We start from the raw sequence: 15104 nt of genomic DNA, 5'->3' as shown, positions 1-15104 counted from the left end.
AGAAAATCTTCGTCAAACTAAAAAATGAGAGTGTAATAAATATCAGCAAAGTTACAGAAAAAAAACATGAAACGGAAAATGATCCTTTGATTCTCCCATTTGCAGTTTACCTACCAACCCGTTCCAATCCGTTCAGGTCCCCAATTGCGAAAGAAATAGCGTTGTAGAACAATCCTGCACGTTTGTTGTAACGGATACACCTCAATTGTGCCATTTTGACGCGCAACTTGTGTATATTTTCCCGATTCATCCTGAAAACGGTTACGATTGATGATTATTTTTCAAGATATCGATGCTAATGGGCCATGAGATGCATAGTCCCCGTCTCGTCAGTCGGTGACTTAAAAAGAACTTTCGCGACTTGCGCTGCGCTGCCTGCACCGCCTGCGAAGATCCGCGAGCTGTAGCGTTTATTATTGTGTAGCCACAGATCTCGTTTCGTTTCCGTTTCATTTCGTTCCAGATTCAAATGCGAAACGAATTGGGCGCGAACTTGACGAATCCATCCACCTTGCTTAGACGCGGACGGAGAGATTTGGCGGAGGAGGGTAAAGGCCAGGTAGCGGGGGCGAAAGTGGAAACTATTTTGTGTTTCTTTTCTTCTTTTTTCGTCATCGTGGTTTCTTTTTTGTTTAGGAATTTCCTGTCTAGGAAGGTGGGGCGCGTTCGCGCGCCCGTACGCAGAGACGAACAGTGGAGGAAAACAGCCTTTAGATGCGGCGTTTCTTTTTTGAGAGATGTGTTCTTTTCTCCCGAAGAGGAGATTTCCTATTCGGGTATAATGATTGAACTTTTCATGCCAGTTCATGTCGGCTTCTCTCTCAGATGGAGCTGTCGCAGCGGGACTCCGGACTCATCGCACACGAAGACAATGGACGGGTGCATATCATCATCGACGAGGCGCGGCGGGTTTAGGGGTGGCACTAGGCAGGGTAACCCAGACGCAGGTGACACAAAAACACAGAAAACAAATTAGCCGCCGAAACGTCGCGAACACCGGGGAGCGACTGCTTAAAGTGGCTATGCTTATATATAGGTGTGTCTTTAGTAGATGAAAAGCGAGAAGCTGCGTCCTTGAGTTCACTGGGGAAGTCAATACGGCAATGTCTAGCAACCATGACGGGGTTCCTTTGTCGCCTATCTCTCTCACGGATGTAGAGTATCCAGCCTGGTGCCAAGATGAGAGTGCACCGGTGACCAAGGAGGAGATCAGAGCAGTGTTTGACGATTTGGCAAGGAAATTTGGGTTCCAGCAGTCGAGCAAAGAGAACATGTTTCATCATCTTCTGGCGCAACTGGATTCCCGTGCAAGCAGAACCAACTGCGAGAGCGCGCTATACTCTTTGCATGCATCCTATATTGGTGGTGAGCAGTCCAACTACAAGAAGTGGTTTTTTGCAGCTCAGATGGATCTAGACGAGGAGCTGGGCTTCGCAAATATGAAGCTGCATGGCAAATCGAGACACAGAAATCTCAAATTCGCCAAGAAACGTGGTATCTCCATCAAGGAGCAACTAAGAGACTGGGAAAAGAACGAGCAGGACTTCATCAATAATCTGCCAACCTTGATCACAAATGAGAATTCTGAGATTTCTGGGAAAAATTGTACGAGTTCAACCGATTATAAATGGCGTTTGAAGATGAAAATGTTATCACATCGCGATTTGATTCGGCAACTGGCTCTCTATCTGCTTTGCTGGGGTGAGGCGAATCAAATCCGATTTGCTCCTGAATGTTTGTGTTTTATTTTCAAGTGTGCTTTGGATCTTGATAAAAATTCATCTTTATCAATTAAAATGATAAATTCGCACGAAAAACAAAAATATGATCAAAATGAAACCTTGTATGAAAATCAAAACAGCAACTCAGATGAATTTGAACATGAAAAAAAAGATTATGACGATCAATACCGATTTCTGACCGAAATTATCAATCCTTTATACAACTTCTTAAGGGATCAGCTGTATAACAAAAATTCAAGAGGAAAATGGATAAAAGAAAAGGATCATAAGGATGTTATCGGTTACGATGATATAAATCAATTGTTTTGGTATCCTGAAGGGATTGAAAGTATTGTTTTGCAGAATGGGGATAGGTTAATTGATAAACCGTTACAGGAAAGATATAATCATTTGAAAAATGTCGATTGGTCAAAGGTTTTCTATAAAACTTATACAGAAACTAGAAGTTGGATGCATTGCGTAACAAATTTTAATAGATTTTGGATTATACATCTTTCATCGTTTTGGTTTTTCACAAGTTTCAATTCACCAACATTTTATACCAAGGATTATGTTCAATTATTGAACAATCCGCCAACAGCCCAGGCAAGATTAACGGTTATGGCATTTGGTGGATCAATTTCATGCTTAATTCAAATTTTTGCTACAATTTTTGAATGGAGATTCATTCCCCGTGAATGGCCTGGTGGTCAACACTTATCAAAAAGAATGATTACATTATGTTTTTTTTTCCTTTTAAATTTTGGTCCATCAGTCTATATTCTTGGATTTTTTGAACTTGATGTTCATTCAAGATCTGCTTATATTCTTTCCATTATTCAATTGATTATTGCATTAATAACAACATTTTTTTTTGCAACAAGACCTTTGGGAGGACTATTTGGATCCTATCTAAAAAAAGGTCAAAAGAAAAGAAGATATTTTGCATCACAAACATTTACTGCATCTTTTCCAAAACTTTCTGGTAGAAGTACATGGTTCTCATACGGATTATGGTTTTTCGTTTTTTTGGCAAAATTTATTGAATCATATTTTTTTTTGACTTTATCATTAAGAGATCCTATAAGAGTACTTTCAATTTTAAATCTATCAAGATGTAATGGTGATTCTTTGATGAAAAACTACCTTTGTAAATGGCAATCAAAAATTACTCTGGGATTAATGTTATTAACTGATTTGACATTATTTTTCTTGGATACTTATCTTTGGTATATCATTTGCAATTGCGTTTTTTCAATAATGTTATCATTTTCATTAGGAACATCAATTTTAACTCCATGGAAAAATATTTATTCAAGATTACCAAAACGAATTCATTCAAAGATTTTAGCAACATCAGATTTAGATATCAAATTCAAACCGAAAATACTTGTTTCTCAAATTTGGAACGCAATTATAATATCAATGTATCGTGAACATTTATTATCTATTGAACATGTTCAAAAATTATTATATCAACAAATTGGATCAATAAATTCTGAAAAGAGAACATTGAAATCACCAACTTTTTTCGTTTCACAAGATGATTCAAATTTTAAATCAACTGATTGTTTCCCATCTAATTCAGAAGCTAAAAGAAGAATTTCATTTTTTGCACAATCATTATCAACACCAATTACTGAAGCCGTTGCAGTAGAAAGAATGCCAACATTTACAGTACTTGTACCTCATTATTCAGAGAAAATTTTATTAAATCTAAGGGAAATTATTAAAGAGGAATCAAATCAAAGTAGAATATCAATTTTGGATTATTTAAAACAATTACATCCTCAAGAATGGGAATATTTTGTTCGTGATACAAAACTTTATAGCATGGAGAAAGATGCTTTAAAATATGGTAAGGATGATAGAGATTCAAAACAAAATTATCAAGTTAATGATGATGAAATAGATGAAAGTGAATTGAATGATAATTCAAAAACATTCATAAACTCTCTAATGAAACAAAAATCAAATATAGATGAGATCACAACGACAAGTGGAAAGTCATCTAAAAAACCGGATGAATTCGATGATATGAAAGTTAATCATAAAGATCTAAGTTTAGATTTTGTGCAAAGAGAGAATAATGATTTACCATTTAAAGTATTTGGATTCAATTCAAGTGAATTTTCATTCACATTAAGAACAAGAATATGGTCTTCACTTAGAACACAAACTCTTTATAGAACAGTCTCAGGATTCATGAATTATTCAAGAGCAATCAAATTATTATTTAGAGTTGAAAATCCATCAATGATTCATTTATATGGAAATAATTTAGATGCACTTGAGAATGGTTTAGAGAATATGGCTAACAGAAAGTTTAGAATGCTGGTTGCAATGCAAAGATATGCAAAATTTAAAGAAGACGAAAAAATGGGAGCCGAAATTTTATTAAAAGCATACCCCAATATGAATATTTCATATCTATTGGAGGAAAAACAATTAGATAATGATGAAATTATTTATTATTCGTGTCTAACAAATGGATATGCCAAGATAAATGAAGAAACTGGGTTAAGGGAGCCTTTTTTCAAGATAAGATTGTCTGGTAATCCTATTCTTGGTGATGGTAAATCAGATAATCAAAATCATTCAATTATATTTTATCGAGGTGAATATATTCAAGTTATAGACGCAAATCAAGATAATTATTTGGAAGAATGCCTAAAAATTCGATCAATCTTAAGTGATTTTGAGGAAATGAATATATCCACAACTAATCCTTATATACCTGGATTGGATTCTTATAAATTACCATCACCAGTTGCAATAGTTGGTGCAAGAGAATACATTTTCTCAGAAAATATTGGTGTTTTAGGTGATATTGCAGCTGGTAAAGAACAAACTTTTGGAACATTATTTGCAAGAACATTAGCTGAAATTGGAGGTAAGCTTCATTATGGTCATCCTGATTTTTTGAATGCCATATTTATGACAACAAGAGGTGGACTATCAAAAGCACAAAAGGGGCTTCACTTGAATGAAGATATTTTTGCAGGGATGAATGCCTTATGTCGCGGAGGAAGAATTAAGCATAGTGATTATTATCAATGTGGAAAGGGAAGAGATCTTGGCTTTGGAACGATTTTGAATTTTACAACTAAAATTGGCGCTGGAATGGGTGAACAATTACTATCACGAGAATATTATTACTTGGGTACTCAGTTACCAATTGACAGATTTCTTTCATTTTTTTATGCACATCCTGGGTTTCATTTGAATAATTTGTTCATTTCAATATCAGTTCAACTTTTTTTTTTATTTGTAATAAATTTGGGATCATTAAACCATGAAACTATTTTATGCAAGTATAACAAGGATATGCTCATTACTTCATTGGAACAACCGATTGGGTGTTACAATATTCAACCTGCGTTGCACTGGGTATCAATTTTTGTTCTCTCAATTTTTATTGTATTTTTTATAGCATTCGCACCCTTATTAATACAGGAATTACTGGAGAAAGGAATTTGGAGAGCAACATCACGGTTTTTCCATCATTTATTTTCTATGGCACCGTTATTTGAAGTTTTTGTTTGTCAAGTGTACTCAAATGCATTGGTTGGAGATATAACTTTTGGCGATGCAAAGTATATCCCCACTGGAAGGGGATTTGCAATATCAAGAATAAGCTTTTCTATTTTATACTCTCGATTTGTTAACACAGCAATTTATTCAGGAATTCAAGTTTTTTTAATGCTGATATTTGGCATTGTTTCTATGTGGCAACCAGCTTTACTATGGTTTTGGATAACCGTTATTTCTATGTGCTTTGCACCATTCATTTTTAACCCACATCAATTTGCATTTTCAGATTTTTTCATTGATTATCGAAATTTAATACATTGGATTTCCTCAGGCAATGCAGCATATAAGAAGGAATCGTGGAGCAATTTTACAAAACTTGGTAGAGCAAGATTTACTGGTTTCAAGAATAAATTTATTGATGATGATTCAGAACAAGGTAACTCTTCACCGGGAAAAAGACCGAGGTTCAATAATGTGTTTTGCATCGAACTAATGATACCATTATTCTTCCTCTTTTTCAATTTTACAGCCTACACATTTATTAATGCTCAAACAGGCGTTAAAGATACAACACCAACCGATACAGTTTTGAGATTACTAATAGTGACACTTTTCCCTATTCTATTGAATGCAATCGTCTTATTTTTTTTATTTGCATTATCATTTTTAACTGGTCCATTACTTTCGATATGTTGCCAAAATACTGGGTCTATAATGGCATTTTTTGCTCACGGTTGTTCAATTATTTTTTATTTGATTGATTTCGAATTAATTTGGGTTTTAGAAGGCTGGAGTTTTGCTCGCACTCTCATGCTGTTGATTGCTACGATTAATTTACAAAATTTTATTTTTAAAATTATATCTATTCTCCTGTTAACCAAAGAATTCAGAAATAGCAAGTCACATTTAGCATGGTGGACAGGCAGGTGGTATAACACAGGAATGGGGTGGTCAGTAATTCTACAGCCAATACGCGAGTATTTTGTCAAGATAATGGAGTCAAGTTTTTTCGCTGGTGATTTTTTCCTTTCCCATTTTTTGCTTTATATTCAAACTCCAATAGTACTCATTCCATTTGTCGATTATTGGCACTCGATGATCCTTTTTTGGTTAAAACAAACTAGTTTATTGACAAACAGCAAGAAAATATATCCAAGAAAGATGCAGAAACAGAGAAATAAAATCGTACGGCAATATTTTACACTTTATTTTTTAATTCTAAGCTTCCTTTTAATATTGATCATCGCACCTTTCTACGCCGATAAACTGATAGCTGAACCATCTCAACTGTTGAAGGGCACGTCATTTACCGGTTTAATTCAGCCTAAAAACCAGAATAACAATGACACGGGTCCGGATGCCCCAACAACAATACTAACAACTACGCCACCTTATCCGCAATTTAAAACTGTCCCTTGATCTTCAGTGCAAAAGAAACTCAAATGTTTGATATGTATGAAATGTGTGAAGTATATGACATGCAGTACTGGAGCTCGTTTCAAAACGAATCTAGATTGAATCTTTTATCGTTACCCATTTTGGCAGTATCTATTTTTCGTTTCCTTTTCGCGCCCGAGCGCCATTACGGCGGAGTCTTCGTTTCGTCCCAAAAAAAACAAACGTAAAAATGGAGGAAACAAAAAAAACAACTTTCCAGTGAGCAAGTTTCACCCCACTACTTTCCCGGACGAATCTTTCGAGATACTGGAAAAACTGGGAAACTAGGAAAACGGTTGTCGTTATGATGTTTCTGTTGGTAATGCCAGACGGAACGCCAAAAAATCTGGACAGACAAAACGATCTTTTTTTGGAAATCTGATAAGTGATACTGCGGTGTTTTCGTCGAAGTAATAATTCTGTTCAACTTTTGGTGGTCTATCGTCATTTCAAGGTGAGTTTTCGTTCTCTGTTGTTTTTTTTTCAAATTTAGGAATTTAAAAGTAAATGGGAGTTTCGTTCATCCATAAGTTTCCGTTACACACTTCTAGGTTATTTTGACTTTTTGGTGTTGAGATTTGAAAGAATACTATATAACTAGCTTTGCTACCGTTTAAGAACTGGTTAATTAATAGAGTGCTCTTTATCTAATCAATTTTCAAATTACAAGATTCGCTTTTGAATTGGTTTCACTCACTTATATCTCTATTACTACTATAAACTTGCTACCGGTTTAAGGATACAAGGGCAAGGAAAAACGGTGAAGGAACAAGCAAAGTTTTCCATTCTTTTATAACAAAAACAACAACAATATGTTGCTTAAGACCTTATTTTCTGTTGCTGCAGCCTCTATCTATGCCGGTTTTGCTGCCGCACAGGATTTGCCACCTATTGAAGTTCTCGGAAACAAGTTCTTCTTTTCCAACAACGGTTCTCAATTTTATATCAAAGGTATCGCATATCAAGCTGACACCGCTAATGCCACCACTGGTCAATCCATCAATGATCCTTTAGCAGATTTCGAAACGTGTTCCAGAGATATTCCATATTTACAAGCTGTAGACACCAATGTTGTTCGTATTTATGCTGTCAACACATCTTTCGATCACTCTCAATGTATGCAAGCCTTGAACGACGCTGGTATATATGTTATTGCTGATTTGTCTGCTCCACGTTCGTCTGTCAATAGATTGAGCCCATCATGGGATTTGGAACTTTACAATCAATACACCTCTGTCGTTGATCTGTTTGCAAATTATACTAATGTGCTAGGTTTCTTTGCTGGTAATGAAGTTACAAATAACTATACCAACACCGATGCTTCTGCCTTTGTAAAGGCTGCAATTAGAGATATGAAGTCTTATATTAGGGAGAGAAATTACAGAAGTATTCCTGTGGGATACTCGTCTAACGATGATGAAGATACTAGAGTTGCTATTGCTGATTATTTTGCTTGCGGAGATGAAGATGTTAAAGCTGATTTTTACGGTATTAATATGTACGAATGGTGTGGTAACTCCACTTACCGTGGATCCGGTTACGCTGATAGAACTGCCGAATTTAGAAATTTATCAATTCCAATCTTCTTTTCTGAATACGGTTGTAACGCTATTAGACCAAGAGAGTTTTCTGAAGTTGAAACCTTATTCGGTGATGATATGACTGATGTTTGGTCTGGTGGTATTGTTTATATGTATTTTGAAGAATCCAATAACTATGGTTTGGTTAGTATTGATGGAAACAATGTTAGAACCTTGGACGACTATAATTACTACTCTAGTGAAATTAGACGCGTTTCTCCATCTTCTGCCAACAATGCCTCCTACACTGCCTCTTCAACAAGTCTCTCTTGTCCAAGAACTGGCAGATACTGGCAAGCTTCTACAGATTTACCACCAACTCCTGACAGAAATCTATGCCAATGTATGGGCGCATCTTTGAGTTGTGTAGTTGATGATGATGTTTCTGAGGATGACTATCAAGATTTGTTCGATTACGTTTGTGGTGAAATCTCATGTGATGGTATTCAAGGTAATGGTACATCAGGTGATTATGGTGCTTACTCGTTCTGTAGCCCACAAGCCAAGTTGTCATTTGTTTTGAACTTATACTACGAAGCTCAAGGTGCTTCACAGAGTGATTGTGATTTCAGTGGTTCTGCAAGTCTACAAACTGCAAGTATTCAATCAGGTTGCTCTTCCGCGTTAGCTCAAATTGGTAGCAGTGGTATGAACCAGGCAAGTGCAAGCGCAAATTTCAGTGGTGGCTCTTCCTCTACAACTGCTGCTAGAATCACCCAATCAGGTTCAGGTTCAGTTACCGTCCAAGGCTCTTCAAGCTCTAGTTCTACTCATTCAGCTTCAGCCACAAAAGAAAGTACTGCTATTTCTAGCGCAGAATTCAATTTGTTTCAAGTTATTTTATCTTCGATTGCCACAATTTCTGTTGTCGCTGGCATGGGTTTTGCTTTAGCTTGATTAATCGAGCCTGACAAATTTTAGTTTACGTGTGAATGTTTTTTCTACGTTGATGATTCAAAGATCTATTTGATCGCGTAGTCAGTCTTATGGGAAGTACGGTTTTTATCAATACTTTTGTCCATTACTAAAAAACTAATAAAAATATAATTTTCTGAGTTTATGGTAAATGTAAAGAAAGTTTGTGTTATATAAATATATGAAAATCTATAATTAAAGTTATTCCATTTCATAATTTTTCTATTGGGGCGGGACAGAATGCACCAACATTGTCGTCAAGAATTTCGGAATAGCCTTGCTTTTAGTTATTTGTTACCATGAATAATTCCTTCAAAGCTTTAGGATCCATTGTTGCTAACCTTTTCTGTCTGATGTAACGTGAACGCACGGACAATCTGCCAGGTATACTAGTGACATTTAAAGCCGTCTCAGAGGCTGCCAAATGTATTGGATCTAACGGGGTATTCGTTTTTGATTTCTCTTCGTCTAACTTCTCTTTATTGCCTTTCTTTTCCTTCCTCTTCTCCTTTTTGTTTTTCGTCTTCTCTTTAGTATGCTTCCCACTCTTCTTCTCTTTGCTTTCTTTTTTGTCTTCTTTCTCTTTCTTACTCTTTTTCTCTTTTTTATCCTTCTTCTCTTTCTTGGCCTTCTTCTTTTTACTATCCTTCTTCTCCTTCTTGTGAATTCCATCACTTTTTCTTCTTTTACTATCACTTTCAGACGTAGAGAGTTCCTCATCAGCATTTATCCTTTTCTTTGGATTGGCATAGCTCCTCAGTCCTTTTGTATCTGGGTCCCAAGTACTCGCAAGAACCTCTCCCTGAACAAAATGAACACCCCATTTACCATTTAAAACTTTCTCTATTCTCTGTTTATCGAGTTCCTCAGTTATTTGCTGTTCCTTACCATTGAGCCTACCGAGGATTCTCTGAAACGAGTCAAGGCCTGCACATTCGCCATTATCAAATGCATCTTTTCGCTCTTTTCTCTTGATTTTTGCTCCTAGACCAACATTGTCACTCTTAATGGAAACTTTAATGTGTGAGGTTTGTGATGCATTTGGTGACATTCCGAGTCCCATGCCTGGTTGCCAGCCGAATTTTTCCAGCATTGTATGACCATATCTCGAAGTGTCGTTACTCCAGGCAGTGTTTCGAGGATCCAATCCAAATCTCTGCTTCGTTCGTGTTGCTGCCAATCCCATGCCAATATTAGTTGAATATCACTTATGGATATGCCGTAATGCTATGCTCGAACAATTCATTGAAAGCATCATTAATTGTATTTTCAATGGAATGCAACTCATCGCTTTTTTTTTTTTTTTTCAACACCGGAATTTAGTGTAATAGACGTACAAAACGCCTCATCTAAGGGCACTAGTAATTCCTTACCTAAATAAAGAAGTGTTTAATATACAGGTCGGACTGCGGCAAACTTTCGTTTAAAGCATATATATAAAGGTATCGCTTGGCACAATGATACGACGGATAGTGTCTAACGTCATCTAAATAATATGTAAGGTTCAGGAAAACCATAGTTGGATTGCAGGCATGAACTCTTGAGGATACCTTTGTAGTAGGGCCATCGCATCCTGTTGAGACAGAGTACTCAAGAGTCGTTTAGTTGACTGAACAACTGCTTCTGCATTTTTTCCTGAAATGGATTTATGATGAAGTGCCTGCACCACATAGTCGAGTATGACTGGAATATTAGAGGGATCTGAGACAATGCCAGAGTTTGAATCTATCATATGGCTCAAATACCTGTATGTGAAGGCAGCAGCTTCTTCATCGACGGTTATCGGCAATGTTTGTAGCCAATTTGCGATGTAGGTATCCAAATTTGGAATAGTATTAAAGGAATGAAGAATCTTGGCTATCGCCGCACTTGAGTTTTCAGTGGCAGTTTGATTCTCATCTGATTTTGCATCTGGTATATTGACAACTTGAAATAGAGGTTCCAAGGATGCAACACAAATATCGGCATAGGAGGCTGGTGCATATTGAGCACAGATACCTATTGCGTATGCTGCTGCTTGACGAATACTTGACTCTGGTGAAACCAAAAAGGATGTGACTTTGCTCATACAAAGGTCTTTGAATGGTGCAGACTGCTCTCCACTATAGTGAACCATATCTGCGATCGCCACCAAAGCAAATAAAATTAGAATCACTTCGTTATCTTGTAAAAAAGTGGAAACGAGTGGCCATAAAGTTTGAAAATGAGTCAGATATGCTCCGTTGGTCGATTTGAAAAAAGCTGCGAGTGATTTATTTATTTCGTCCAATAAGTCTTCATCTGTAAAATCTTCGAATTCCTGGTCTATATCCTCGTTGTACTCATCGTCTTCGCCATGACGTTGCTTCACTCGTTCAAAAACATCAGTCAAGTTTGCTGAAACACCTTTAGTAAATCTAGCTTGTAATTCATCGTTGAGACAATGATTCTCCATTGCTGCAATGACGTCCACAAGAGAAGTATGATATATTTGAGTTATTTCGGGCATTGGCTCCGACATGATACCAGCGATCAGTTTAGCGGACGATGTTTGCCATAGATTTTGAACTTCCTCGTTCTGTGTCCCTTCAGAGGCGATAAGACAGGAGAGTAAAACCGGAATCAGGCCAGCACCTGTCGCACGAACACCATCATGCAAGTAAAAATCAATGGAAGGAATTGCAACATCGTTCATTATTTCACTCACGTATCTCGCAAATAAATTTTTTAAAACACTGCTGTAGACTTGTAATAGCTCCATCGCTGACACTTTATCGTCTAATATAGATGTGTGAATAGCAATGTGCTTACCTTGTATCTGAACGACGTCCCAATCAACATATTGCTGAAAATTAGCAGCCTCTTCTTCCTCGATCAAACTGACATCTTGAGTTGCCTTCGCCGTTTCTAACAATGGCGGAAGGACTATTTGCAACAGCGGCAGAAAATCTTCTCTTAAAATCCTACAAATTCTACTCCAACCGTGCTCCAAGTACGTTTTGATTGGATCATCCTCTTGAATACCATTATTTTGATAAATCATCAACAAGTTGACTAATTCTTGCGAATGCTCTGAAAATTTCTCTTTACCGACAGCCAAGGCAATCAAAGTAGCACATTCGATACATTTACCCTTCAAAACTCGATTTGAACCATCAACATCAAGTTTCAAGACGTTCAACAATAGAGGCATCAAAGTATCATAGTATTTTATGAACTTTTTCTCAGCTGCTTCAGCAATAAATGCAATCGTTGTTAAAGCTTGTTCTTGCACATAAAGATGATTGCTTTGAAGTAGTGTTAATAAGTTAGTCAATAAGTCATCCAAATAAGGCTCCAAGATAGCATGATTCGCATGTTCTGAAAAATTAACGAGCGCCGCAGCTGCATGCGTCTGAACTCTATCAATGGAGTTTGGTGTTAACTTTGAGATCAATGCAGGGAGAATTCTATTATGCGAGGTTCTTTGAATTAATGGAGCAAAATCTGTTGATATCTGACCCAATATATTACAACAACCATATTGAACTCTTGCATGTGGATCATTAATTAGTGGTAAAACCATGTCCAAGATTTTAGGAATCTCTCCAACTAATACATCACGACATCCTTCTGCAGCAGACGAAAGTGCCATTAATGCTGCAAATCTCTCTCTCCACTCATTAGAATTTATCATTTCTTGCAAATATTGAAACAAGGGAACTGCTAGATATTTACCACCTAGTTTTAAGGATACGCGATCGAGAGATTGACGGGCATGATCATATGCGACTTCCTCTTCATCTTCTTCCGCATCGTCGGATTCTCTCCAACCAGAAGCTTCGTCATCATCTATAGAGACTTCGGTCATCATCAACAAAGTGTCTGCTATGACGGATTGTGCATAATTTTGATTTGATTTACACATCAATGGGGAGTTTTCACTGAAAACAGTCAACAATTCTAGTGCTGTAGTTCTCGCAGGGGTTTCCAAATCTTTATTTTTTATTAAAATGTCAATAAATTGCAAAATTTGATCGAACATGTCCTTGAAAAGTTTTGGTGCCAGTTCCACCAATTCAATGAGTGATTCGAAAACTGCAGCCAAAGCTTCATCTTTACCATCATCGAGAAATTTAGGTAAACTATTGAGCAAACTTGGTAATAAAACACCTAATTTTGACCAATGTGATTTTGATAATTGTTTAAAGTAGCCAACGAATGCTGTAACTGCCGCTATTTTCACATCATCATTCGAATCTGTGAATCCTGCTTCAAATATTGGAATGATATTACTAATATCCACTGCATTTGTAAGATGTGGTACTGTGGATAAAATTCTAAAACTCGATTCTCTAAAATTTGGATCTTGATTCTTTAGAGCCTCCACTAAAGTTTGTAAAAGTTCGTTCCAATCAGGTAAATCGTCTTGCGCACATTCTGCAATTGCATCTGATAGTTTATGTCTAATATTGCTGGGTCTTTCCGAAATAAACCCTTTGAGCAATGTAGCACGAATTTGGGCAAGAGCGTTCCCACTTATATGCGTAATGTTCTTCGCTATTATAACAGTTTTGGAAGACGGAGGCGCCCTCAGGGCTAGTTTTCTGAAAAGGACTGCCGATAAAGCAGCGGACGTTAAGTCTTGAGAAAATGAAGCTTGCTCGGATAGAAAAATCAGCAAAACTTCAATATTTTCAGGAGTAATCCAATCTTGATTTAAACTACTCTCAGCAGCCGCACGCACTTCATTATCAGGCGACGCAAATCCACGTAGCACATTGATCAGAGTATTATTGATCTCTTCTGAGAGTGCCGACATTTCTCCACCAATTACTATTATCTGTAATGCAAAATTGGGTATCTGCCTATGCCGTCAAAAACTCAAATTTTCTCGCTCAAAACCTTTTGTTTTTGTCCAAAGGGAATCCTCCGATCAAATCGATGTTGCTTGCCGTTTGTTTCGGGAAAATGAAAGCTTGTTGGGTACCACAAGATGCCTGAGTCAATGCTAATCCAGTTTACTGGGTCTCTGAATATTTTCGAAACTGGTGCAGGTCTCAATATATTGAATCAAGCTGGTATTTTTTTAAACTTTGTTCTGTAGATCAGATATTTTCATATTTGTTTTAAAAATTTCTTTGTAGGACAGCTTCACACAAAAAAAATAGGTAGTGAACTGTCAACACTATCAACTTGGATAGAAACACACCTCGTTAATGATGACGTAAACGAAGATTAAATCAAATAAGACTTGGTAGAGCGCTATCTATCTGTATATACTGATGCATAGCAAGCAGACACCTGCTGACCAGTATGGCTAGCCAAATAGCGGTAATGCGCCCTCAAGTGCTGTAAATAAGAGAGCTCCTCGATTCTCAAAACCACGTGATTTGACAAAAGGCATGTGATAGTCACGTGAATGTCACGGGATCACTTCTACATCTAAACTGATGTTCCCATGCGATAGTGCCAGGCATCTGTTAGTGAGGCTCTGCTGAGTTTCTAAAGACCGCTTGAGGACTCACCGTAAGGAGCAGCACTGCGAAGAAATTGCGTACGCCCTTACATGCATTTACCAGCTGACAGCTCCAAAAAAAAACGGATATGCGTCCCGAGTTACTCGCCTCAATCGCTGGACTGACGCATCCAACAACTAGGGCTTGCCTAGCGGTATTCTAGTTCATATCAATCTGATTAGAGATGCCAACAGTGCCGCTTTGCCTCTTTTTCTTTGGCCTTGGCAGGATTTGTATCCGCGAACACACCGTTCCGCGGAAATTGTCTCTGTCAGGCAGGATGCGACGGATATTAGAAAAACGATTTGCAAGAGCATTGAACGCAATTTCGGCCAATATAGAATGAGGTTGATTCTTAAGAAGTGATGGTTAAATACACAAGTTGGGTGGCAAATTAAGATTTAGACAAGTTGACCAAGTGATTTTGATCGAGAACCTGG

General features: G+C 37.2%; 5 protein-coding genes across 5 annotated transcripts; 2 read left to right on the top strand and 3 right to left on the bottom strand.

The window, feature by feature from the left end:
- Nucleotides 1-295: 295 nt before the first annotated feature.
- HG535_0E00360 (uncharacterized protein) lies at nucleotides 296-808 on the bottom strand (the record flags this gene model as incomplete). The annotated part of the gene is made up of 1 exon (XM_037288784.1): nucleotides 296-808. One exon carries the CDS (start codon nucleotides 806-808, stop codon nucleotides 296-298), a length of 513 nt encoding a protein of 170 aa, XP_037144679.1.
- Nucleotides 809-1103: 295 nt separating this feature from the next.
- Nucleotides 1104-6674, top strand: FKS3 (putative 1,3-beta-D-glucan synthase; the record flags this gene model as incomplete). The annotated part of the gene is made up of 1 exon (XM_037288783.1): nucleotides 1104-6674. One exon carries the CDS (start codon nucleotides 1104-1106, stop codon nucleotides 6672-6674), a length of 5571 nt encoding a protein of 1856 aa, XP_037144678.1.
- Nucleotides 6675-7504: 830 nt separating this feature from the next.
- Nucleotides 7505-9169, top strand: GAS1 (1,3-beta-glucanosyltransferase GAS1; the record flags this gene model as incomplete). The annotated part of the gene is made up of 1 exon (XM_037288782.1): nucleotides 7505-9169. The coding sequence occupies one exon, from the start codon at nucleotides 7505-7507 to the stop codon at nucleotides 9167-9169; it is 1665 nt and encodes a 554-aa protein (XP_037144677.1).
- A 301-nt stretch (nucleotides 9170-9470) lies between these two features.
- PXR1 (telomerase inhibitor) lies at nucleotides 9471-10373 on the bottom strand (the record flags this gene model as incomplete). Its single annotated transcript, XM_037288781.1, has 1 exon — nucleotides 9471-10373. The coding sequence occupies one exon, from the start codon at nucleotides 10371-10373 to the stop codon at nucleotides 9471-9473; it is 903 nt and encodes a 300-aa protein (XP_037144676.1).
- A 318-nt stretch (nucleotides 10374-10691) lies between these two features.
- On the bottom strand, nucleotides 10692-13967 carry PSE1 (importin PSE1; the record flags this gene model as incomplete). Its single annotated transcript, XM_037288780.1, has 1 exon — nucleotides 10692-13967. The coding sequence occupies one exon, from the start codon at nucleotides 13965-13967 to the stop codon at nucleotides 10692-10694; it is 3276 nt and encodes a 1091-aa protein (XP_037144675.1).
- Nucleotides 13968-15104: the final 1137 nt, after the last annotated feature.

This window comes from Zygotorulaspora mrakii, chromosome 5 (assembly GCF_013402915.1).
Source record: "Zygotorulaspora mrakii chromosome 5, complete sequence".
NCBI classification, from domain to species: Eukaryota; Fungi; Ascomycota; class Saccharomycetes; order Saccharomycetales; family Saccharomycetaceae; genus Zygotorulaspora; species Zygotorulaspora mrakii.
The sequence above is the reverse complement of the archived record's forward strand: the minus strand, read 5'-3'. Positions and strand labels throughout refer to the sequence as shown.